This window comes from Cnephaeus nilssonii (assembly GCF_951640355.1).
Source record: "Cnephaeus nilssonii genome assembly, chromosome: 18".
NCBI lineage: Eukaryota > Metazoa > Chordata > Mammalia > Chiroptera > Vespertilionidae > Cnephaeus > Cnephaeus nilssonii.
In genome coordinates this window covers 12,538,453-12,561,505 of record NC_137089.1, presented here as the reverse complement: position 1 = coordinate 12,561,505, position 23,053 = coordinate 12,538,453, and the positions used below count along the sequence as shown (strand labels likewise).

At 46.0% G+C, this 23,053-nt stretch overlaps 2 protein-coding genes across 7 annotated transcripts in view; one reads left to right on the top strand and one right to left on the bottom strand.

Annotated features, from left to right (window-relative positions):
• Nucleotides 1–920: 920 nt before the first annotated feature.
• Nucleotides 921–9,728, top strand: COX6C (cytochrome c oxidase subunit 6C). The gene is made up of 4 exons (XM_079796387.1): nucleotides 921–980; nucleotides 2,609–2,737; nucleotides 4,408–4,536; nucleotides 9,596–9,728. Exons 2-3 carry the CDS (start codon nucleotides 2,624–2,626, stop codon nucleotides 4,519–4,521), a joined length of 228 nt encoding a protein of 75 aa, XP_079652513.1. The 5' UTR covers nucleotides 921–980; nucleotides 2,609–2,623; the 3' UTR covers nucleotides 4,522–4,536; nucleotides 9,596–9,728.
• Nucleotides 9,729–9,882: 154 nt separating this feature from the next.
• VPS13B (vacuolar protein sorting 13 homolog B) overlaps nucleotides 9,883–23,053 on the bottom strand; it is a 604,787-nt gene continuing 591,616 nt past the window's right edge. For all 6 annotated transcript variants that reach the window (XM_079796380.1, XM_079796377.1, XM_079796379.1 and 3 more), the window contains 4 exons: nucleotides 17,932–18,108; nucleotides 15,699–15,801; nucleotides 14,992–15,241; nucleotides 9,883–11,621 (listed from right to left, as the gene is read on the bottom strand). In XM_079796380.1, coding sequence (XP_079652506.1) covers nucleotides 11,370–11,621; nucleotides 14,992–15,241; nucleotides 15,699–15,801; nucleotides 17,932–18,108 — 782 coding nt within the window. In that variant the 3' untranslated portion in view covers nucleotides 9,883–11,369. The remainder of the gene's footprint in view (nucleotides 11,622–14,991; nucleotides 15,242–15,698; nucleotides 15,802–17,931; nucleotides 18,109–23,053) is intronic.

Sequence of the window (23,053 nt, the reverse complement as noted above, 5' to 3'; positions counted from 1 at the left end):
CAAATGGCACTAATTGGTTTCTGCTATGTCTCCCTGAGTAGGGTGATTTAAGCTATTTACCCACTAGTGGAGGAGAAGTGCAAACATTTTCTCCTAAGTGTCCCTGGTTTAGGGAAAATAGGATTTACTCAGTGGCTGCAAACTGCTGTTTAACTATCTGTGTTACTTTCCCTGTTCCGCTTGTCCTGGCATTTTCCTAGCTTTACTATTCTATAACATTCCCCGTAACATGTTGAATCAATACCATGTATCTTTTGTGTCCTAGTGTACCTTCCACCGTGCTTGCTGAGTTGATTTAAATGATGCCTTACAAATCCAGGTGGTTTCCGTTAACAACCACGCCTCACCCCCTAAAGCAAAGAGCCTTACCCTTACACACCTCTTTTAATATGCTCCCAGTTGTCTTCCTTTAAAACACTTGTGTTTTACTTAGAACCCCCACACAACTACTTCCATCAACACTTGCTCAACCCTGCCAGGCTTCCACAGTCGCTTGGAATTGGTATTAATCTGTGTATGTTTGTCTCGTTTGCTAACCTTTGAGCTAGGCTGTCTCATTCACCCTTTACCCAAACCAAACTGTTATTCGCCTCAGAGTAGTTATAATAGTGAAAATGTCGGTTTGTGCACAATGTTCAGACAATCCATGGGCCCGGGATGATTTGTACTGTCCTTGTACTTTAAAAAAAAATTACATATTAAATATCTCTGAGTTCTCTACTAAGTTCATATCAAATCTGTATTAGTAAAATGAATACCTCCACTTTATTAAGGAAACGGACTCAGAAAGTCCAGTTCTAAACTGAAGGTTACATAAATAATGTAATCACACAGGTGAATTTCAGCAGTGGGCGGCAGGAGGCGCGCCAAAGGTCTTTTGACCGCTTTCGGCCACCGTCTGCCCCTTCTTTTTGAGCGCATGCGCGCTGCCGGGGCGTCATCCAGTTCTCCCTCAGGAAGGACGGACGTTGGTGTTGGGGGTAAGTTGGGTCGCTTTCGTGAACCTCGTTCGGGCTCCCACAGCTGCCGCCGCCTGCTGCTTGCTGTCCGTGGGCCTCGGGTTTGAGCCGTGACTCCGCGTCCCGTCGGTCGTGGAGCCTCGGACCCCCCGCCCGCGTCCGCCCCTGCGCGACCCCCGGCGGGGCCTCGGGAGGGCGCGGGGGCCCGCGGGGGCCTCAGGGAAGCGGCCGGGCTCCTTGGGCGGCGGGCCTTGGTGCCGGGCCGCTGTGTTTGCCCCGCCGTCCCTGTGACCTTGGTTAGGTCATTTGGCCTGTCCGGCCGCAGGGTGCTCGCCTGCCTTTCCTCTGCCATCTTGAGCGGCCGCCCTGGGGGCCCGTGCGGGTGGCCGGAGGGAGGGCCGGCTTCCTGCAGCCTCCTTCTCGTGCCCACGGCCTCGCCGCCGCCTTCCCGCCGGCCGGGAAGGGAGGCCTGCGGGAGCGGCCCCGCTTGTAGGCCTCGGAGCCCTGGGGTCAGGCCGCCGGCTCCGGGGGCCCCTCCAGGCGACTGCCGGGTTCCTGCCCGAGCTTCAGTCGCCTCGGGTGCCCCAGTGCTCCCAGCGGGAAAGCGGCGGTAAACACTTGGCGCCTAGGGTTGCCCCGAAGGTTGAATGAAAAGTCAGCGCTGTAAATGCGTTTGCACTGGTCAGCCTAGAGCCACTGCTTTCCTGTCGTTGGGAGAGATTTCTGTTTGTCGTATTCGCTGCTTATACTGTTGGGTCGCAGCTCTTATTTAGGGCAGTCGTTCTGCACGTGAGGAGGGTAGATGAAGACAGGCATGGGGTTCAGAACAAGTCACCCCAAGATGTGCCCCTTGTGTGCAGATTGTTTTGAGCTAAGGGCAATTTCTTTTTACTCTTCACCCGACGTTTGTTTTTTCCATTGATTTTTTTTTTTTAAGTGTGTGGAGGGGATAGAAGAAGGGGGTGGGGAAGAGAAAAAAATCGATGTCTCACATGGATTGGTTGCCTCCCTCAGGCACGCTGACCAAATCGAACCTGCAGCCCAGGTGTGTGCCCTTGACCGGAATGGAGACAAACGGTCTAACCCCTGAGCAAAACCAGCCAGGATGCTAAAGGCAGTTTTAGCTTCAGGCCCAAGAAACTTGTGCCTCTTCCCTTTACCTAGAAGAACTTGAATTAGGGACCTTACCCATAATAAGAGATTATCACCCATAATCCCACCTATGTGGCTGGCAAACTTTTGTTTACTGAACATCTGTTCTTAACCTGCTGTGACCCTTTAAAGCCCCCAAGTGTAGGACCTCATCCCTAGCTCAGGATGTCTTATACCTACCTCCCCCTTTCTGTCTCCGAGCCTCTCCTGCATGTGGGGTGCCCATACATATATGTATACATTAAACTCAGTTATTTTCTCTTGCTAATCAGTCTCAGGTTTATTTGATTATGAGACCAGACCAGCCAGAAGATCCTTGAGGGTAAAGTTCGTTCCTCCCCCACAAGCCTAAGCCATTAAACATCTTAGGCTTTGTGGGAGGAGTTGGTCCAACTATCCATCCTTCTTGTGCCTCCCAAGGTACTAAAATGCATTATACAAAGAATTCTTTAGATTTCTTACTGTTCTAATAATTTTTTAATATTTTTATTTACCAGGAGAATATAACTATCATGTCTTCCGGTGCTTTGCCAAAACCTCAGATGCGTGGCCTTCTGGCCAGGCGTCTGAGAATTCATATTGTTGGAGCCGTACTTGTATCCCTGGGGGTTGCAGCTTCCTATAAGGTATGTATGTTTGATTTTTACTTTGTGATTATGGTCCCAAATGTGCTTTACATGTAAACATGTATTTTATTTTCATAAGCAATTTCACGTCTTTTAAAGAAACTCTCTAATGTGCTTCCTTCCTCTGACCCTTTCCTCATGTGAGAGGAAAGGGCCTTATTCCCAGATAACATCCTCCGTCTGTAAATGACGCTGTGTTAGTTTGCTAGGGCTTCCATAACAAAGTCCACAAACTGGGTGGCTTAGACAACAGAAGTTTTATTTTCTGTTCTGGAAGCTAGAAATCTAAGGTGGTTACAGGATTGATTTCTTCTGGGGCCTCTCTACTTGGCCTGTAGATGGCTGAATTTTCACTTAATAGGACACTAATCATTGATTAGCACCTACCCTGAAGACCATGTGTGATAAATTACCTTACTGGTGCTTGACCAGGAAATTCAAAACTGGTTGATTAAGATTGTTTCTGGCCCTGGCCAGGTGGCTCAGATGGTCGGCAAACCACGGCTCTCAAGCCACATGTGGCTCTTTGGCCCCTTGAGTGTGGCTCTTCCACAAAATACCACGGCCTGGGCGAGTCTATTTTGAAGAAGTGGCGTTAGAAGAAGTTTAAGTTTAAAAAATTTGGCTCTCAAAAGAAATTTCAATCGTTGTACTGTTGATATTTGGCTCTGTTGACTAATGAGTTTGCCGACCACTGCCGTACGTCAAAAAAGTTGAAGGTTCCATTCCTGGTCTGGGCACATACCTAGGTTGCAGGTTTAATCCCCAATAGGGGTGCATATGGGAGGCAACCAATTGATGTTTCTCTCACATTGATGGTTCTCTCTAAAGTCAGTAAATATCTTCGGAAAAAAAAGTTTCTGGAAAAGGTTGAAACAATTAGATCAGGTCTTAAATATAGGTTTGGTATCATGGGCTTTAGCACAAGTGCCATTTTGTGCCTGTAGCTTTTTTTTTTTAATTGATTTCCTAGAGGAAGGGAGAAGGAGAGATAGAAACATCAATGATGGGAGAGAATCATGGATCGGCTGCCTCCTACACGCCCCACACTGGGGTTCGAACCTGCAACCCAGGCATGTGCCCTGACTGGGAATTGAACCGTGACCTCCTGGTTCATAGGTTGACGCTCAACCACTGAGGCACGCCAGCCTGGCTGGCTTTTCTTTTCGACAGCACCTTCAAGAATTGTTGCCACAGGAGAAAAAAGAATAAAAAAAATTGTTAGAAAATTGCTTTGCAAATTAAAGCTTTACCCTCTTTAATGTTATGCCTTTTTATAAATAAAATTTTTTTTTATTGTGGCAAAATGAACATAACAAAATTGAACCATTTTTAAGTGTATGGCTCAGTGGTATTAAAAACATACATAACGTGCAACCTTTTACGTTTCTGGATATTTTCCTTTGGCGCCTGCCAGTCTACCCTCTCTCCCTATCAACATGGACACCCAACAAGGACTTTCCCTCCCACGCAGGGAGGACCCTTCTTGTGACTAGTTTCTCTGAGACTTCTTTCCCTTTCCTAGCATCCGTGTCAACACCCCCATCCTTTGTCTTAGGAAATACAGGGGTCAAGTTAAAGGTGAACACAAACAGTTTGATTTATGTTGTCTTTAGATGTTAAGTTTCTAATCTAAAAAATAAGCCATAATGGGATATGCTCTTTTTCAGTTTGGTGTAGCTGAACCAAGAAAGAAGGCATATGCAGATTTCTACAGAAATTATGATTCCATGAAAGATTTTGAGGAGATGAGGAAGGCTGGTATCTTTCAGAGTACAAAGTGATCTTGGAATGTAAAGGTAATATGAAGTTAAATGTCTAGTTCAGTATTGTTAAGCACATTCACGTTGTCGTATAACCAATCTCCAGAACTCATCTTGCAAAACTGAAACTCCGTACCCATTTAAACAACTCTCCATTCCCTCCCATTCCTGGCAACCACCATTTATATCAGAGAGTATTTGTCTTTTTGTGACGGGCTTATTTCACTTAATGTAATGCCTTCAAGGTTCATCTGTTACAGCATGTGTCAGAATATCCTTTTTAAAGCTAAATATTGCATCTTATGTATATACCATATTTTTGTTCATTTATCCAAAAGAGACTTGGATTGCTTCCGTTTTTTAAAAAATATTTTTAAAAATATTTTTATTTTTTTACAGAGAGGAAGGGAGAAGGTTAGAGAGTTAGAAACATCAATGAGAGAGAAACATCAATCAGCTGCCTCCTGCACACCCCCTACTGGGAATGTGCCCACAACCAAGGTACATGCCCTTGACTGGGAATCGAACCTGGGACCTTTCAGTCCGCAGGCCAACACTCTATCCACTGAGCCAAACCTGTTAGGGCTGCTTCCGTTTTTTGACTTATGCATAACCCTGGTATGATGTTTATGTTGTTAGCAGTGGGAAAGACACCACGTAGTAGACAGGTGGGGTCAGACCAAACCTAGTTTCTGGCGAGTAAAGAATTCAGAGCCAAGACCCAAACTGTAGAAGAACATTTATTAAGTCATTCCTAGAAGAAATGGGCTTAGGAACAAGTGATGGAGACACAGGAAGGGCCCCAGGAGCCTGGGAGGGAGGAAGCTGATGGTAACTTGCCTGGGGCAGGAAGCGGGAGGGCAAAGGCAAAGACTGTGCTCCTGGGAGGGAGAGCGCACTTCCTGTCCTAGGTCCTAAGGGTTCTAAGGGTGATTTTAGGGGAGGTCCCAGGAGAAGATCTTAATACTGTTCAGTTTTCCAGGTGTGTCCTTTTGGGGTTATGGTCTCCATTGACTGACTGTGGCACCAGGGCAGGGGGTCTTGATTCTATGCAGCTTGTCCTGTGGCTGGTTTTGTTGCTTATCTGGGCCTGGAACTGGAATTCAACTGAGGCTTAGATGTTATCTCTAGAGGGAGAAAGGTCAGGGGTTCCAAACCTAGTGACCGGGAAAGAAGGGTCACCTGGAGATGAGCGCCTACCTTTACCTTACAGTTGATTGTCTGTTGGTAGGCACCTGGGGCTTTTCACCTGGTGACCTTCTGTACCTGGCCCACGGTCCTTGCTCTACTCAAGTCTAACTGCCCACCACATTTATAAATCTCTGTGAGACCCTGCTTTAAATATTTTGAGTAAATACCCAGAAGTGGAGTTGCTGCATCGCATGGTTCTATTTTTCACTTTGTAAGGATCTGCCATACTATTTTGCATAGTGTTGGGCCATTTTACACTCTAGCAATAGTGTAAAAAGTTTCAGTTTCTTCACATCCTCAGCAGACTTGTTTAATGATGTTGAGCATCTTTTACCATGCTTGTTGGCCATTTGTATATGTTCTTTGAGGAAATGTCTATTCAAGTTCTTTGCCTATTTTTAATGTCCCGTGTACTTTTATTTCAACTTGCAGGCTCCATTTTAACTTGCAACTCCCATTGCAGACCTATTAGTAATGAACTCCATATCTTTTAGCTATTGGTTACCTGGGGATGCCTTTAATTTCTTATTTTTGAAGGACAGTTTTCCTAGATATAGGATGTATTTTGTGAGCACTTTAAATATATTAATGGACAGCCTTCTGATCTGCAAGGTTCATGCTAAGAAACCCATTGCTAATCTAACAGAGGCTCTGTTGTAGACTGTGAATCTATTTTTCACTTGCTACTTTTTAAAGATTGCCTTGCCCTGTGTGGCTCAGTGGTTAAGCATGAATCTTTGAACCCGGTTGCGAGCTTGATCCCCCAATAGGGAGCATGCAGGAGGCAGCCAATCAATGATTCTCTTTCATTATTGATGTTTCTTTCTATCCTCCCTTCCTCTTTGAAATCAATAAAAATACATGAAAAGAAACACCCAACATAACAAATTGTAATTAAAAAAAAAGATTGTCTTTGGTTTTTGATAGTTTGATTATAATGGGTCTTAGTGTGGATCTCTTTGGGTTTATCCTACTTCCAAGTAACTTCTTGTAATTGTATATACATTTCTTCAGGTTTGGGGCATTTGGGCCATTGTTTCTTCTAGATAAGTTTTTTGCCCCTTCTCTTGTTCTGGGCTTCCATAATGTATATGTGATACCCCAAAAGTCCTTTAAGCTCTCGTTTACTTTTTCTTTTTGTTTCTTAGACCCGATAATTCAGATGGACTATTTTCAGGTTTGCTGAATCTTCTGGGTGTTTGAGTCTGTGCTTGACACAGATGGCTGCGTTTTCCCACTGCTAACACCCCTCTAGTGTATTTAACAATTCAGTTACTATATTTTTCTGTAGTATTTTGTGTCTTTTTAAAATATTTTTGTTGATACTATCATTTTATTCATGTATTGTTTTCCTGATATCGTTTAGATGTCTGAGTTCTTCAGCGCATTGAGCATATTTAAAACAGTTGTTTTAAAGACTTTGACAAGTCGGAGTCAAAGTGTGTTTTTTCAGTGTTGATTTCTGGAGATTTTGTTCCTCTGAATGAGCCACGTTTCTCTCTCTTTGTGTCATGATCTTTTGTTGAAATTTAGGCATTTGATTAAACAGCCACCTCTCCTGTTTGTGGATTTGCTTCATGCAGATCTTAACAGCCTAGCACAGTGGTCGGCAAACTCATTAGTCAACAGAGCCAAGTATCAACAGTACGATTGAAATTTCTTTTGAGAGCCAAATTTTTTAAACTTAAACTTCTTCTAACGCCACTTCTTCAAAATAGACTTGCCCAGGCCGTGGTATTTTGTGGAAGAGCCACACAAGGGGCCAAAGAGCCCCATGTTGCTCGCGGGCCGCAGTTTGCCGACCACTGGCCTAGCATAAAGGCTTATGGTCGTCTCAGACTTTTTCTGGGGTTATGTCTTGCTTTAGCCTTTGCTTTTGTTCTAGTGCCCAAGTATAGTCAGTCACTTTTAAGAGCCTCTAAGATTCTGTCTGACCCCTGCTTCCTCTAAGTAGCCTTAGCTCTTCTTTTGTATTGCTCAGCCCATAATCTCTTGCTCATCACTGCTTTCAGCAGCTTGCAGGCTGATATCTAAATGCTGTCACCATTCCCATTAGTGTGCTGATAGGCAAGTAGAAAACAGTCCCCCAAACAAGCCAGAATCTAGCGAGTTCTCCTCCTCCTGTCCTGAGGGAGAAGCCAGGAGCTGGCTGGGTTCCTCCTAACCACACTGCTACGCTGAGGGTGGGAGGAAAAAATGCATGACATTTCCTGCTGTTTTGAGTGGCTTTTTCTTCTTTAGGTGTTTGCTTATTTGCAGCAGCTTCATAACTGGTTTCTAGTTCTCACACAGACACATTGGTTCTTACATTGATGGTTTACTGTGGGGGAGTGGGGGCCTGGAGCTTCATAGCCAACCATCTTGCTGACTTAGGTTCAAAATGATTTCACATGTTACGCTCTTTATTGCTAAATTGGCATTAGAAAAATCTCACTTTTAGAAGTTTCTTTTTTTTTTTTTAATACTTATTTTCTTAAATTTATCAAACCACCCCCCCTACTAGCCTTGAATGAATCAATTTTAGCTTTCGGCCCAGGGGTGTCTTTCAGGTCAGTACGCAGCCTCTTTGCTTGTTCATATATCACTGCCTCCGAAATGCTGTCGCTGGCTGGCTGCTTTTCCGTTTTCCAAATCAACAACAGCTTTTCTACCTCTTTGTGATCATTGTTTCTTTCACATCTTTAGCAACATTAGCCCTCTTTGTGTGTTTTTAAAACGGTGCTAATCATTGATTTTGCCAGCAACAGAAGTGTTCTCTTTTGTTGCTGGGGAGCCGCTTTTTTTGTGTGCTGAGGTATCAGGGTTGTCATTTCGAAAAACAAAATTTGGTTCTACCTTTTTTCTGTGAACATCCTGGTGGGAGACATGCAAGAAACAAGGTTTGACTGTAGAAATAAGATTAAAATTCTCTCCAGCCAGTGTGAGTTTGATGTGATAAGGGGAAGGTGACTTTTTCAGGAAGACTGTACCTCAATAAGCATTCCAAATGCCATATATCTTTCACAAGGTCTGGGGTTTCGGGGAGACGTACTGCATTGGACTTTAGATCACTTTTCTGAAAGACTCGAGACATTTAAGTATTTTTTGCCTAATAAAAGATTCAATTCTGTAATCCATTTCCATGGTTGCTTAAGTAGTACTGAAATGCAGATAGATGCATGGACTAATTAGCCATAGAATTACTTAGAAAAAGTACAGAGAACTTTATTTCCAATTGTTGGAAAATTGATGAGGAATTGTGCCTTTTTCATAATCTTGACTATTAGGCCCGTTAGAAAAAATGATTCATAAACATGAACAGATTATTTTAAGATAGAATATTAGGAATGTTAAGGATGATCTATGTTAAATAAATTACACAAAATCACTGAAGGTGAAAAGGTCAAGAAAATGTTAATGGTGCTGTATGGAATCTTAAACTTAACATTGCTATCTTATAACTGACATTTTCAGATTTTATTCAGTGGGTATGCATCTCATGGTTAGATGTTAACAGGATGATTTCAAATATTAGATTTTTACCTTTTCTTGTTTAAAAACCAATAAGAAAAAGAAAAATTTGGAGACAGAAATAGAAATTGTTTAGAACAGATGGGCTGCTGCTTTTAAGAGGAATATGTGGGTATGAGAAGGGAAAAAACCAGTTTGTAAAATGAAAGCAAAAAGCCAGAAATAGGGTGCTGTAATTCCTGAAATGGACAAGAGGCTGGTTAGGGAGCTTGGTGGAGATAGGACCGAGAGCTCAGGTAGCTTGAACTGGGCTTCTCTTGGGCTAAAGGTGAGTGAGCAAAGCTTGGGCTACTAGTAGGAACAGACCGTATGTGATCTCAAGGGTGGTAAGATACTGAGAGAGATTGAGAGAATGCTGGATATTAACTTAGCCACTGTGTTTTTTTCTCCACAGAATTTCTTTGGGTTGGATTCCACGGAAGTTTGTCGCTGACCTGTATTCCTGAACTCTATGAAACATGAATATTTGAGCTAAGGAATAGTTTCTCTTGATAAATAAACAATGAAATACTGTGGACAGTAAGTGTTTGCTCACTTATTCTTAATGACGTAATTTTGGGCACTTGCATCAGAATTGGTTAGGGATTTTTAACTGTTAATGAACCTTAAGATAACAATTTCAGTATTAAATTTCATTATTTAGGACATTTTTTATAACTGATGTTTTGCCCATTTCATTGAGATATGCTACTAAGTACAGTTTCTTGGTCTTGGGTCATTGATTTAAACCAACATGACTATTATACTGCAGGCTGTTAGAAGAGACAGGGACCAACTGAGCTACCTGGCCAGGGCCTTAACTCAGAAGTTTTGTGTCTTAAAAATATGAGCTGAATTATATCAGTTATCAGTGAAAACCTGCATTTAAAAAACAAAATACCCAGTGACAACACACATTGTGTGGTCATTAATTCAAGGATTCCTTTTATTTTAAATAATTTTATATAACAAATCTTAGTAGTATTCAAAATTATCATAAAATTAATGTATATCTGCATTCTTAAAAATAGTTACTCTTGAGGTTAACTGACAAAACTCACTTTCCTAAATGAGTATGGTACAACAAATGGAGGAACCATATTTTTGTAGTCAGTCTGAACTGTCCATTAACAAACTTGCTTTCCAGAAACAACTATGCAGTGACTTATGATACCTATACATAACAGGTGAGACTTCAGTTAAATAGTGGACATTTGAAGTTGAATTTTCTTTAGTGTCTCACAATTATAGGTAACAGGTTGGAGGCCCAAGTTAATATGTAATCAATAAAACCATGTTTCATCGGAGTTGAGATATTTACCAAATACTAAAATGATATCTGGTGACCTAGGATCTGGAGCCAAACCTGTTGTTAAAAGCAAAAGAAAGTATTTGGTCTGGTTCATTGTTAAGGTTGATGTTGGGGTTCTTGACTCCCCTCTAGCACACCAGGCAAGTATGAGTCCTTTAGCTACACCCTTTCCACAAGGGAATGTTCCCAGTAGTATTTTGTTTTTAAGACTAAAGAGACTCACTTGAGCACTCGAGGTCTGTTTTCATCAGTAGACACAAGATTTAAGTTTGACTAGTAAAACAAAATGGAAAAACATTTTTCCAGACTGTACCTGGACAGGCATCAGGATGTTTGGTAAATTTCAGTAAAATGCAGACTTTAAGGAATATACACAGCAGCTTTCACTTAATAACAGCACCTACAAGTACTAGTAACAAATTTAACAAATCCTAAATATTTAATTTCATTTAAAGAGACCAAACTTTTGCAGATCAGGGTATTCAGCAAAGACAATGTCATTAGAAATGAAGTTTTAATGTCTCTCCATTCTAAGCCTGACCACTTTGTACATTAGCTGAGTGTTAACAGATCCTTAATTATAGTAGAAATTGTAAGCAAATATTATAGAGCAAAAAGGAATGTATTTCCAACTGTGGTAAGACTGCAAACCCCCAGGATTCTGTTAGTCAACTGTCCCCAAATGGAAAAAGTTTTTTCACTCCATTTTATTCAAGTATCTTAGTTTTAGGGAGGAGAAATCTAAGTTAATTTTAGAAGAGGCCAAAAAGTTACTGTAACTGTAGAAAGGTGTTGGCCTTGTGTCCCTAAGAGCTATTTAGGTTTCTTACTGAAAAACACGCTGCGTGAGCAGGAATCAGCCCCTCAGAGGAGGGACTCACGGGAACCCTTTCCTCAGGGCTCTGTTTTTCACCATGGTGAACTTACTAATGAAGACCTGAGCAAAACGTGGGTCCACCAGGTAATGGTATGTTTTCACGTTGGCGGGGAGAGGTTCCACGGGCACCACAGGGCATGCTGGGGTCTGCATGGACGAGCAGCTGGGGGCCAGGTGGCACGATGTCTTGGTGATGTAGTCCACAAGCCTGTTGTACTGCTGCTCTGACAGTCTTTCTCGGACTCGATCCACCTGGGGTTAAAAATGAAAGGTCTTAGTGACCGAATTCTTATAAGACTTCATAGCAGAATTACCCCTTTCTTTTGCTTAATAATTTTGGTAACTTAAAAATAACAAGGCTATTTTACCCAAAACTGCTTTTACTTTTCCTGACTGTGACGATAATGCTGCGATTTCAGCAGTTACCAAAAGCTCTGCGCGAGGATATAAAGACAGCCTCCTTAGAATAAGCACTTGGAGGTAATAAAATTCCCATGTTTCAAGTTGATCATAACATTTTACTCAACTGTTAAAACATCGGTCATTGTTCCTCACTAACCAGCCCAGGAAACGGTACCTTTCCTCTGCGTCGGTCGCAGCGCCAGTAAAGGCCCTGAAATGCAGGCTGTTTGCCCGTCTCCTCAGACGGCACCTTTGGAGCTGGGCAGGCAAGTGGGGAAGCGCCCCTTTCAAACCAGTGGCTTTGGACAGAGCATCAAGAAAATACCTCCGAACGTAACATTTACTGGTTTTATAAATACTAGGATTTAAAGCCAGAGAAAATAAAACTGGGCAGAAGGGGAAATTTTTATGGAAAAAGGAGGATGCAAAGTACATTTATGATTCATAAAAGTCTGGCTCATCTTCCGTGGAACTCAAGTAGAACTGAGATACAGTAAGTACCTAAGTCCTCAAGTGAGATTTCCGGAGAAAGCATCCATCACAGGCACTTGGAGCTCTAATTCTTCCCGCCCGAAACTAGCTAGCTCGTGTGTACATCCAGAGGAGCAGGTAGCTGCTGACCTTGCAGTGTGGTCTTTACCTGCTAAATGTTGGCGAGGCCACTCTGGCAGAATTAGAAACATTTAAACAAGGGCTCTTTAGTCCTCAAAGTAGTAAAGAATTTGTATATATCTGTGTAGGGCACAAATACAGTCAAGGGTGTCTTAACCAGAAAGCCAGTGGGATGGTAGAGAGAGAAGGGGGCCTGCCAGAATAGTAAGTAGGGTATCCGTTAGCGTTTGGGTCTCATTTTAAGCTTAGGAAGGAAAATACAGGCCCCTAAAGACTCACTGACACATGAAAGCTGCACCACCAGGCACAAGCCAGAGCGCTGATATCATTTGATGGGGTCAGAACTCAGCTGGAAAGCTTTGAGTACACAAAGGTCTTAATTGCTCCTCCTGAACAGCAGCACAGGAAAGCCCGTGTTGTGAAAGGAATCCGGCCAAGGAATAAATTGACCTTCTGACTCATTTTGAGCCTCTCATACGGGGCTTCAATAATGTGCCAGGCATATTAAGCAATTATTACCCTAAAAATGGCTGCGTTTACCCAAGAAAAGCAAATGCTGCTTGTAGAAAAACATCTGAATCCTGTCATATTTGAATATACTGAATGATGTCATCTACAAATTAATTCCTTTTAAAATTCAAAGGAGCTGAGCTTCCTAGTATCTTAGGGCAAAACCCAGGAAAGGCGATTTTAGATGAAGATTTTAAAATACTGCTCTTAGTTTCCCCTAGAAGACGGTGGGTAGGCTTCTGACCCAGCTTTACGTCTGGGTTAGGGTGGTGTGCACCGACCACGCCCACCGAGGGAAATTCACTGTCTAGCAGCACTGCTGTTTAGAACATACGTGGATTACCACGCTCCGAAGGAAGGGTTTACTCAGAAAAAAAGTGTTTTGTTCTGCAGCTTGGATCTCCTTGGGGGTGACTGGGGGAGGTTAGTATTTGGAAAGAAGCCTAAGGGGTCAGTTTCTTATGAGGGGAGAGGTGAAGTGGAATAGGTAATGAAAAAGCAGAATTTGGAGGCTGACAGCATACTGGATATCCACCCTCTCTCCAGTGCCAGCTGCTGCTGTGTACGCTCGCCGTCTGTCTCAGCTGCCCTGCAGTCCTGCTCAGTCTTTCCCTGCCTGTTTTAGCCATGCCTCAATCCCAACCCTCGTTACCCCTGAACATCAAAGGAAAACCAGTGGAGAGCATGGTGTCCAGAGGCAGTGCTTCTACCTGTAACTCTGGTCCCATGCTCTCCATTAGCCTTAGAAACTTCTAGGGGTGGTGATCCAGATACATCACTGATCGCTAGAGAAACAGGTTTGTTTCCCCCAGCTGTGCTAATTCCCTATAGTACCCTCCACAAACAGAAAAGCGAGAAGGATCAAAGTTGACTCAAGTAGAGGCAGTTTAACAACAGCAAAAGATGAATCTCCAGTCTCAATAGTTTAGGGTCTGAAATATTTCCCAAGCAGTTAAGGAATAATGATGGTCACAAATACTGCTCAGGGCCTTGGAAGTTTCTTGCTAACGACCAAGGACTTGAAGATAATGATGCTATCCCCCTGCCAAATCCTGGAGCCACATCACTGGTGCTTTATTGTCAACTAGATCAGAAGATTTTGGCAGATCTAATAAAGTCAGCCTGGACATCTGACCTCTGTTTATTCCCAGAAAGTCATCAACTTGAAGCAGCAATGTAGTCCTCGTGCCAAGCCCTAGCTTAAAGCTCGACTGATTATGATCCAAGAAACTAGAGAAATCTCAGTTGTTGTGCTTGGCTGCCTTCCACCTTCTCAGATAATTTTACCCAAGCAGTGGTGTGGGGGACAGGCCCCCCTACCAGCAGAAAAGGAAAGGAGGAATTAGGCAGGATCTGCTAGAGGCAAGTTTGCTGCCGCCGCCCCCCCCCCCCCCCCCCCCCCCCAATGCTCAACCTGAACATCCATTGCCATCAACTTTGTGTGGCCAGGCAGCTGCCCTAAGAGCCTAAGCAGAATACCTAGGAGGTACCCAGGGGACTTAGGGGACGGGAAACTAGCCTCTGGGGAAGGGAACACAGCCACATAGGATACAGAGCAGTAGATGGGAGAGAGAGAGAGAGATTGGTTTATAAAATTTTGAACCCTCAAGTCTTAGGAATGGGCAAGGGAGTCAGACCTCCTGGTTTGTGAACTTGCTAAGGTCTGGCCTAATGCCCATGCCTTGTTCTACTCATGACGTCCCACAATTCTTCAGCGGTCCTCCTGTGCCAGACCTGCTGCAGCCGCCCCCAGGCCATGCACAGCGGGGCCTGTGTCAGAGTAACTGCATGGCCTTGCTGCCTTGGTCCTGTTCCTTGCACAGACCTGCTCGTTTTGGAGTTCCGTTGTCCTGTCCTGGCCACTCCCGCACCCCAGCCCATGACCACCAAGCCTGTTCAAGTCGTCTGGTGGCTTAGCCCCAGGCCGGAATCCCTCTGGCCTGCTGCTGGCTCTCACATGTACACCTGGGTGACTCCCCTGCCCCCTTTCTCCCACACTCCCTCCTGGACTCCAGCAGCCACTCCCGAAGTAGCAGCGGTCAGCCCACGTTTTGACTTCGCTGGCAGCTAGCCCCGGTCCCCATTTTCTGGACTGTACCTCCACATCACAGGCCGCTCTTGGCTGCTTGAGCTGCAGGATAAGCAGGTTGTTTTGCGTGCTGTCCTGTGTACAGTCGATCTCTGTGACGGGGAAGGCCTGCTGCTGCGTGTCCTCGCTGACACTCACCACGAACAGCACTTCTGACGTCAGCAGCAGGCACCCTTCGTGCTCCTGGCCAGAGCCCCTCACCAGAACCACATCCAGGGCCATGTGGACTTCAGGTCTGCCCAGAGACTGAAGCATCTTCCTGTTCCAAAGGAGGAAAGTAAGGCCAGGAGCCAGCTTTCACAACAGTCAATACCCCCGCTCACTACCACGGTTGGGATCCGATGCAACCCCCCCCCCCCCCACCCCAAGGGTCTATTCATTTGATCTTGAAATATAACTGTCACTTTAATTCTCAGCTCCTTGTGGAGACAGATTTCCCGGGCTCTGATGAGTTCTTTCCCTTCCCATTAGAGATGCTGCCCCTAATGACAAGGCTGGTTCCCTAGGAAACCTCAGGCCCTCTCACAAGCCAGGGGCATCCTCCCGAGTGGGAGACCCAGATCTGGCTCGGCAGCCTCCCTCTGGCGCCAGGATGCCCTTGTGCTGCCTGAGATGCTGAAAACAACTCCTCCTGGGCTCCTGTTAGCCTCAGATCGAGCCAGGCCCTGTGAGCCCAGGGCGCATGTGCAGTCGAGCAAGCATCTAGAGGATTTTACCAGACGTATTTGACGTGGCTGTTTGGAGCCTGGGCAGCATGTAGCTCACTTGGCTGGTAGCGCTGTTTGGGAAGCTGAGAAAGTCCAGCTCCGTGTAAAATGCCTGCAGTAAGAGAAGGAAGTTTTACTAGTTGTTTTCTGGAAAGCAGTTCCATGCTACAATGATGTCATCTGCTAGGAGCCATCATAAAACGCTGCAGATCCAACATGATGTCACATCTTTGGAAGCAAGTGAATAGATAATCATTAAACATTGCAATGCTCTTAACCCTGGTGATCTTACATTAGCTACAAACTGAAATCTGAATGAGCTGCAGTCTAAGCATAGACTGCAATTAGAGGAAGCATGATGCTCCTGGGAGTAATGGGTCCTGAGCAATGGCTTGCACATCATTTACAATTTATGTGATCAAGTCAAGATTGTTAGTTGACTTTGTTGCTTAATAATACAGTACTTCTGTATCTGTGCTGTGGCTGGTTAAATAGTAAAAACAACGGAGTTGCACACAAAGGCACATGGTTTGCCTAGATACAGTCCTTAAGTGACTTAATCCAGCTCTTCAGCATGAATCCACATACATTTATGAGCGCTCCAGTTTTTTACACGCCCCCCTCTGGTGCCAGCACCCAACCAGGGCACCCAGCAGCAGCCACGCAGGCCTCCACAGCCAAAGATGGCACAGCCTGTGTGCGCTCAGGGCTTGTAAATGTTTATAAACGAGGCAGTCATTAGACTAAGAGTTAGTGGTTTGTAAAACCTTCAGTGGGTAATAAAAGTTTTACAGGATGATGGAAACCAATGAGGCCATGTGAGGCTCTGTTCTGAGATGCTCTTACATAAGGGAGAGCCCCTCAGCCCTGGGAGCACAGGGTGAGGGACAAGGGCGTTTTCAAACCAAAGGAACTTAAGAAGTATAAGTTGTCTTTCCCTCACAAGAAAAAGGGAGTATTTGATTCATCCACTTAGGACTTGCAGCAGTTCATCCTGTCAGTTTCCTTGTGAGTGAAAATGTCATTCACAGGAAGAGAAGGAAGAGGAGCACATGTTTGTGTCTGTGTGGTCTTAAAGGAGCCTCTCCCTTGGCTGCCTGAGTGTGGGCATTCGTCTGCTGCTCTCTTCCCTTCAGACACTGTTTTTATGCTCTGGTCTGGCTGCCTCTGGTCAGATCAGAGCTGTGGAGGTGCAGGATGTCTGCAGTGACGGGTTCCCCGCCGCCAGACTATGGCCAGATGCAGATGCAGAGTGCAGAGCGCTCACCTGTCTGGCAAATGATAGAGCCCTCCTGTAGTTTGTGATGCTAACAAGACAGCCCACTTCACCACCAAAATGATGGCACTGATTTTGGAGTAAAAAGGTGACAATTCTGGTCACCTGTTTTTTAAAAGTCACTTCCATGTGCTCTGTTCAAGAATGCAGAACATAAGCATGGGATGGCGTGCTTCCTTTCCCACACACGGAACTCCCGTGTGCACCCGCATGCATGGGAGCCCCGTGCAAGCAGTGCCATGATCTCATGGTCTCCAAGCTCATACATCTTCGCAGCTCATACACCTTCGCTGCCATTGGCTAGGACACTCGGCCTGGCTGCAGTGGCAGCATGGAGTCTGCGGGTGAGGAAGCCGTGCCAAGCGCAAAGCTCTCTGGGCTAGTGTGTGCACACACATGCATGCTCCTCTCTCTCATTCTCCAAATGCATGTACATTGTGATATAAAGATCTCTTTCTGCCTCATAATCTATTTTTCCTTTCGAACTGCTCACCAGAAAAGTAATTCTAATATTGTCCTCAACCTCTAATTGGTTACTTTTCATTAAAGTCTACTTTATTAAATGGATTGTTAAAAGATTCTGTGACATGCATAGATATACTGAAATTACTAGTTGATTTCTGGTTCTAATATGCATGTCACAGAATCTTTAAACAATCCATTTAATAAAGTAGACTATAATGAAAAGTAACCAATTAGAGGTTGAGGGCAATATGTTGAAGTACTAATTGATTTCTGGTTCTATAATTTTATTACAATTTATTATTAGTCATACAGTTCTACTCTTCATGTAAACAAGCATAAGGAGGTGAGGAAGAGAACTACTGTATTTAACGGCTTATAGATTTATCACGTCTCACTCCTTTGCCATGTGCGGGCTAGGGTTATCTCTGGGTCCCCTGGTGTAACAACAACACAGGTTAATGGGCCGTGTCTGAGCCGACCCGCCGGGCTTCCCTCACTCACCGTAGCCAGTCTGCGACACGAGCTCGGCAGCTCCTCCGATGGGTTTTGTGAACACCCCCATGATTCCTTTCCCCACGCCTGAGATCACGCCCTTGGCCTTGTGTCCTGCTGAAGCCTGAGCATCGGATGTTTTCTGGAAGTTCTGCATTGGCTGATCGACTATGCCAGCAATTGCACCTGAAACACAACCAACACCCAGTAAGGGCTGAGGCTTAGAATCTTGAGAAAGGGAAAACCTTCCATCAGGAACACAGTCTCATTTGGATTGAAAATGAAAGCCCGCCCTCATTACAAAGTTCTTTACATTTATTTACCAACCACCTCCGTGCAGTGAGGGCAGTTCAAGTTAGACATTTATTGTCTCAACAGAATACAATGTTCACACTGGGTTTGGTCCATTGTAGTCAGGATCTGTGAAGTTCAGTTCAGAATTTAGTGAACATGTCAGACTATTCCAAAGTGACCCCCCTTTTCTTCCCCTCACGGCCTTTCTCCAGGAAGCAGGCAACACAGTTTAGGGAAGAGCTAACAATTTCTTAGGAAGAGAAAGCCTAATAAATTTTCAATGAATCAGGAGGATGAAAACAACTGGAAGGCCCAGTTCCTCTCCATGTTGTCCCTTTTAATTAGAGCAATTATTAATAACTTAATATATTAATAATTATTTAACAAGAGTAATTGTTATAATAATATCCACTACACAGTGCTGCATAATGACATTTGTGTCAACGACAGAATGCATATGTAATGGTAGTCCCATGAGATTATAATGGGCCCTAGCCGGGGTGGCTCAGTTGGTTGAGTGTTGTCCCGTGCGCCGAAAGGTTGCCAGTTATATTCTTGGTCAGGGGCCTGCAGGAGGCAGCTGATCAATGATTCTCTCTTGTCACTGATGTTTCTATCTTTCCCTCTCCCTTCCTCTCTGAAATCAATAAAAATATATTTTAAAAAATAAAGTGAAAAGTAAGTGGCCAAACCTCAGTTGAAGTGAGAGAGAAGGAAGTTTTCCCAAGACTAGCAAGGGAAGAGCCCGTTTCATAAACAGGATCAGTGAACAGCTTGGTGGTTAAGGGGGAGGCAGTGACCCAAGACCCAAAATCCTGCCTCAAGCTTGGGACAGCTGTGTGACCTTGGGGAAGATTCCTTAACCTCTCAGTGGCCTGATCCAGGAAGGGAGGATAAGAACCATGCCTGAATCCTGGGACTATTTGGATTAATGATTTCATACAAGCAAAGCTCTTAGCAGTTTCCCAGCACAGAGTAAGCACTCAGATGAGCTAGGTCAGTGGTCGGCAAACCGTGGCTCTTTGGCCCCTTGAGTGTGGCTCTTCCACAAAATACCACGTGCGGGCGCGCACATACAGTGCGATTGAAACTTCGTGGCCCATGCGCAGAAGTCGGTTTTCAGCCTGGGTGAGTCTATTTTGAAGAAGTGGCGTTAGAACACTCAAGGGGCCAAAGAGCCGCATGTGGCTCGTGAGCCGCGGTTTGCCAACCACTGAGCTAGGTCATATGCAGCTTAACGATGGGGATATGTTCTGAGAATTCATCACTGGGTGATCTTGTCATTGTTCAGGTATCATAGAGTGCATTTATAAACTAGATGGTGCTACACACCTAGGCTACATAGTATAGCCTATAGCTCCTGGGCTCCAAGTCCGCACAGCACGTTACTGTACAAAACAACACGATGACATCAAGCATAAGAGAAAGTGATGCAAAGAAGAGATGTGGTGAACCTGAGACGTATGAGGCTGCTGCTAGGTAACACGGATGCTGTTTTACAGCCAACGGTCTTTTACATAGAACACACACTAAAATAATGAAAAGTATAATACAGCAGGTCCTCGAATAGTCATTTCTTTGTAATGTCAATGAGACGCCACAGAAACTTCTCCTTTCTATCAAGCAGCCTGTGGTAACACTTGCTGGCCACTGTGCCCCACGGGCAGGCCTCTTCACTTTAGATTAGCTGCAAAACCTGCTCCCTCTCATCGCTCTCCGCTCTGACAGCTTTCCCATGGGGTGGTCTGTTCCCTTGCTCTTACTTGAGGGGCCAATGATGCAATCTAGCAAAGGCCTCACCAGTCCGGATTTTTTTCCATAATGGAGTGGAGGGTTCCCTAACTCAGTAAGAGGTAAAAATTTCACTACAATTCTTAACAGAATTCTTTGTTTTCAACTCAAACCTGCTAGGATTAATGAAAATGCACAGTCCCCCTGGTAGAAACTTTAGTACATGTCAAATCCCATTATTCCAAATGCCACTAATTCAAGGTCTTTTGGGAAACGGGAGGTTTCCAGGTCTCAGTTAATGACCTGCTAATTTCAAGCAATATTCCATGGAACAAAATCCAGTAAAACCAAAGGCCAGTTCCTGCGGGTCAATTGTGAAGGGAATGTTCTTCAAGGATTCCATTCCTCTCAATTTTGACAGAGCCATTTAAATTTATGTATTGACAGATTAAGAATGACCCGAGGCGACAGGTCTGTTTCCCAGCCTCGACCACTGCTGCTCAAACCTCCTAAAGAAATGATGCGGGGAGCGGCTCGCAGCTGGCCCTGGGCTCTGGCCATGAGGGTGGAGGATCACTGTTTCAGTGACACCCAATCCTGGCTCTGAGCCGGGAGCCGCCTCACATTTCCAGTCTGAGGAATCCGATGCTCTGCTCCCCACGATGAGGTCGGGAGTCAGAGCAGCTGGGAGTGCTAGTGGCCGGGGCACAGTGGAGGTGATGGCTGCCTTCAGCTGCGGGAGAGGGCTGGCCATCAACTCATTTTGTAGCAGACAGTTCAAAATGGCTAGCACGCAATCAGTGACCACGGCTCCTGTGATTTCATTATCCGATTCTGGCAGGTCTCTGAGTGTGGCGATGGTGTGTCGGGGGCATAAATGGTGATGGAAAAATAAGAGTACGAAAACGGGCAAATAATTACAAACTCATCAGTCAATCAAATTCTTGCCTGCATTTCTGGTAGAAATCTCTATTCTCAAGTGCAGATTCCAATGAGCCTATTACAGCTGAGTTGGAGGGCTGGCGGTTGTTTTGATGAGCATCTCCCATTTCCCTGTAACGCGCAGGCCTAACCGGCAGCGGGGCCTTGGGGGCGTGGCTACCCACCACGTGGGGCTCCAGGTCCTGCCGGCCTGATTGCAAACAGGTATCACAGCGACACTCCCCTTTGATCTTCCACTTCCTCCGGCCAGCCAGCGGGCCGAGTGAAGGCTCGTTACTGAGGCTTTGATAGATAAGCTATTGGGCCGCCCGAGAGAGTGGGAAGCCTGCAGCCCATGACAGGGTGTTAGGTTCTCAGAGGTAGAGGGGAGGCTGTCAGACCACATGCCCTTGCCGGCACCAGACCCTGCAGGGAGGAAGCGGGCCCGTCAGGCACGCACACCGACACCTCCCTGGTCTCCAGGTGCGAGCTGGGAACAGAGAGGCTGCGAGCGATGGGCAGTCACTCCGGGGTCCGCGGCCAGGCCGAGAAGCAGCCTCCCTGAGGGCTTCAGAGGCTCTTTCTAGCAGGATCCAGCTAAGCCACACCGCTAAGTTATTTACTGCCGCACTCACACTGCTCGAGGCTAAGTAGTGGAAACAGCCCCACGCTTGTCCTTGGCGTCAGGCCGCGGGGTGGGCGGCCACCTGGAGATGGCTGTGAGGTGATGAAGTGAGGCGACGAGGGAAAGGCGCACCTTGGAGGCGTGTCCACGGAGCCCCCTGTGCTGGCCAAGGCCAAGGCTGGGAGGGTCTCCTTTCCTAACCTTCAGGTGGGAGGAGGCTTTCTTTGAAGCCAGGGAACTAGAAGCCGCCCCCCCCCCCCCCCCCCCCCGCACCTCTTCTGGGACTTGCTCCCAGTCTCAGGCCAGAAACCCTGCCCCTGAGCTATGACATTCCTGCCTGTCTGGTTATTTTGGTGCTGTCCTTACCACATATTGTAATTCTATTTGGGGCACTTTAAAAATAAATCGCGAAAGCAGAGGCACAGGCCGAACCTGGGACACCCCTCCACAGCTCACCCTTCCAGAGACAAACGGCACATCAGCTAGTCCAGCTTGAGGTGAGCAAAGTGAGAAGGAAGCAGCGTCTTCCTGAACCCCTACCACCTGCAAACCCATCTGCTGGCGCGGACGGTGGTGGCAGCCGACTCGGTGCCGTCTCTAGAGTGCACAGTTCTTGGCTCGCTCGCTTGAGGGAAGTGTCCTGTTCATCTGGCGGAGGCCTGTTCGGTGGGGATTCCACGTGGCACCCCAGGAGTGGTGGTGAAGACAGGGTGTGGCTGCCGGGAAGGCGGCGATGCTTCAGAAGTCGGGCAGCAGCCCAAGAAGCCTGGGTCAGAGCAAGTTCTGACATCCTGCCAACGGTACTCACGAGCGAGAAGTCACGTCTGGGAGGCAACGCAGAGTGTAAGGGTGACACGGAGCCACGTCCTCTCAGCACAGACTCCAGGGAGGGCAGAAAGGGGAGCGTCTGGGGACTAGGTCTGGTGTATGTGGGCGCGCCCGATGCCAATTCTGCAGGCTACACAGCCTGTTCCAAAGCCGTTGTTTTTCCAAAACTGTGGTGGAGCTAGCCCAGGGCCTCGGGCGCAGCTCTCAGTGCATCTCTGCTGCTGACACTTCCTTGCTGACCTCAGGCGATGTGCTGGGCACGGCGGCCACACTCCCTTTGGTTTCTCAAGGGCCTCCTACCCTGCAGTGTCTCCGTGAGGGGGAAGCCCCGCCGGGAAGGCCCACCCCCCGTACACGTTGGGGGATGTGCTTTCCCTACCGGAACTTCCGCTGGTCCAGCCCCCCACAGCCTGTTTCCAGGCGTGGAGCCCTTGGGGGTGGGTGACGTGTGGAAGGGCCGGGACTTTGTCCTGGCTGCAGGTTTGACCTGGGCAAGCACTGAACCTCCTCCAGGCCTGGGTTTGATGATCAAAGACCACACATGTGAAACCCTGAAGTGTTCTTTAAATACCTTTCTACTCACCCGGTCATTAGAGGGAGAAACTAGCGGTTTGAGGTCACTGCTACATAACAACAGCTCTAGCTTCAATTAGGTATGCAATCGCATTTCTGGGGTTGGATTAAATGGTGACAAGCCTATTCTTTCCCAGAATCCTCTCCTCTCTGTCTCTT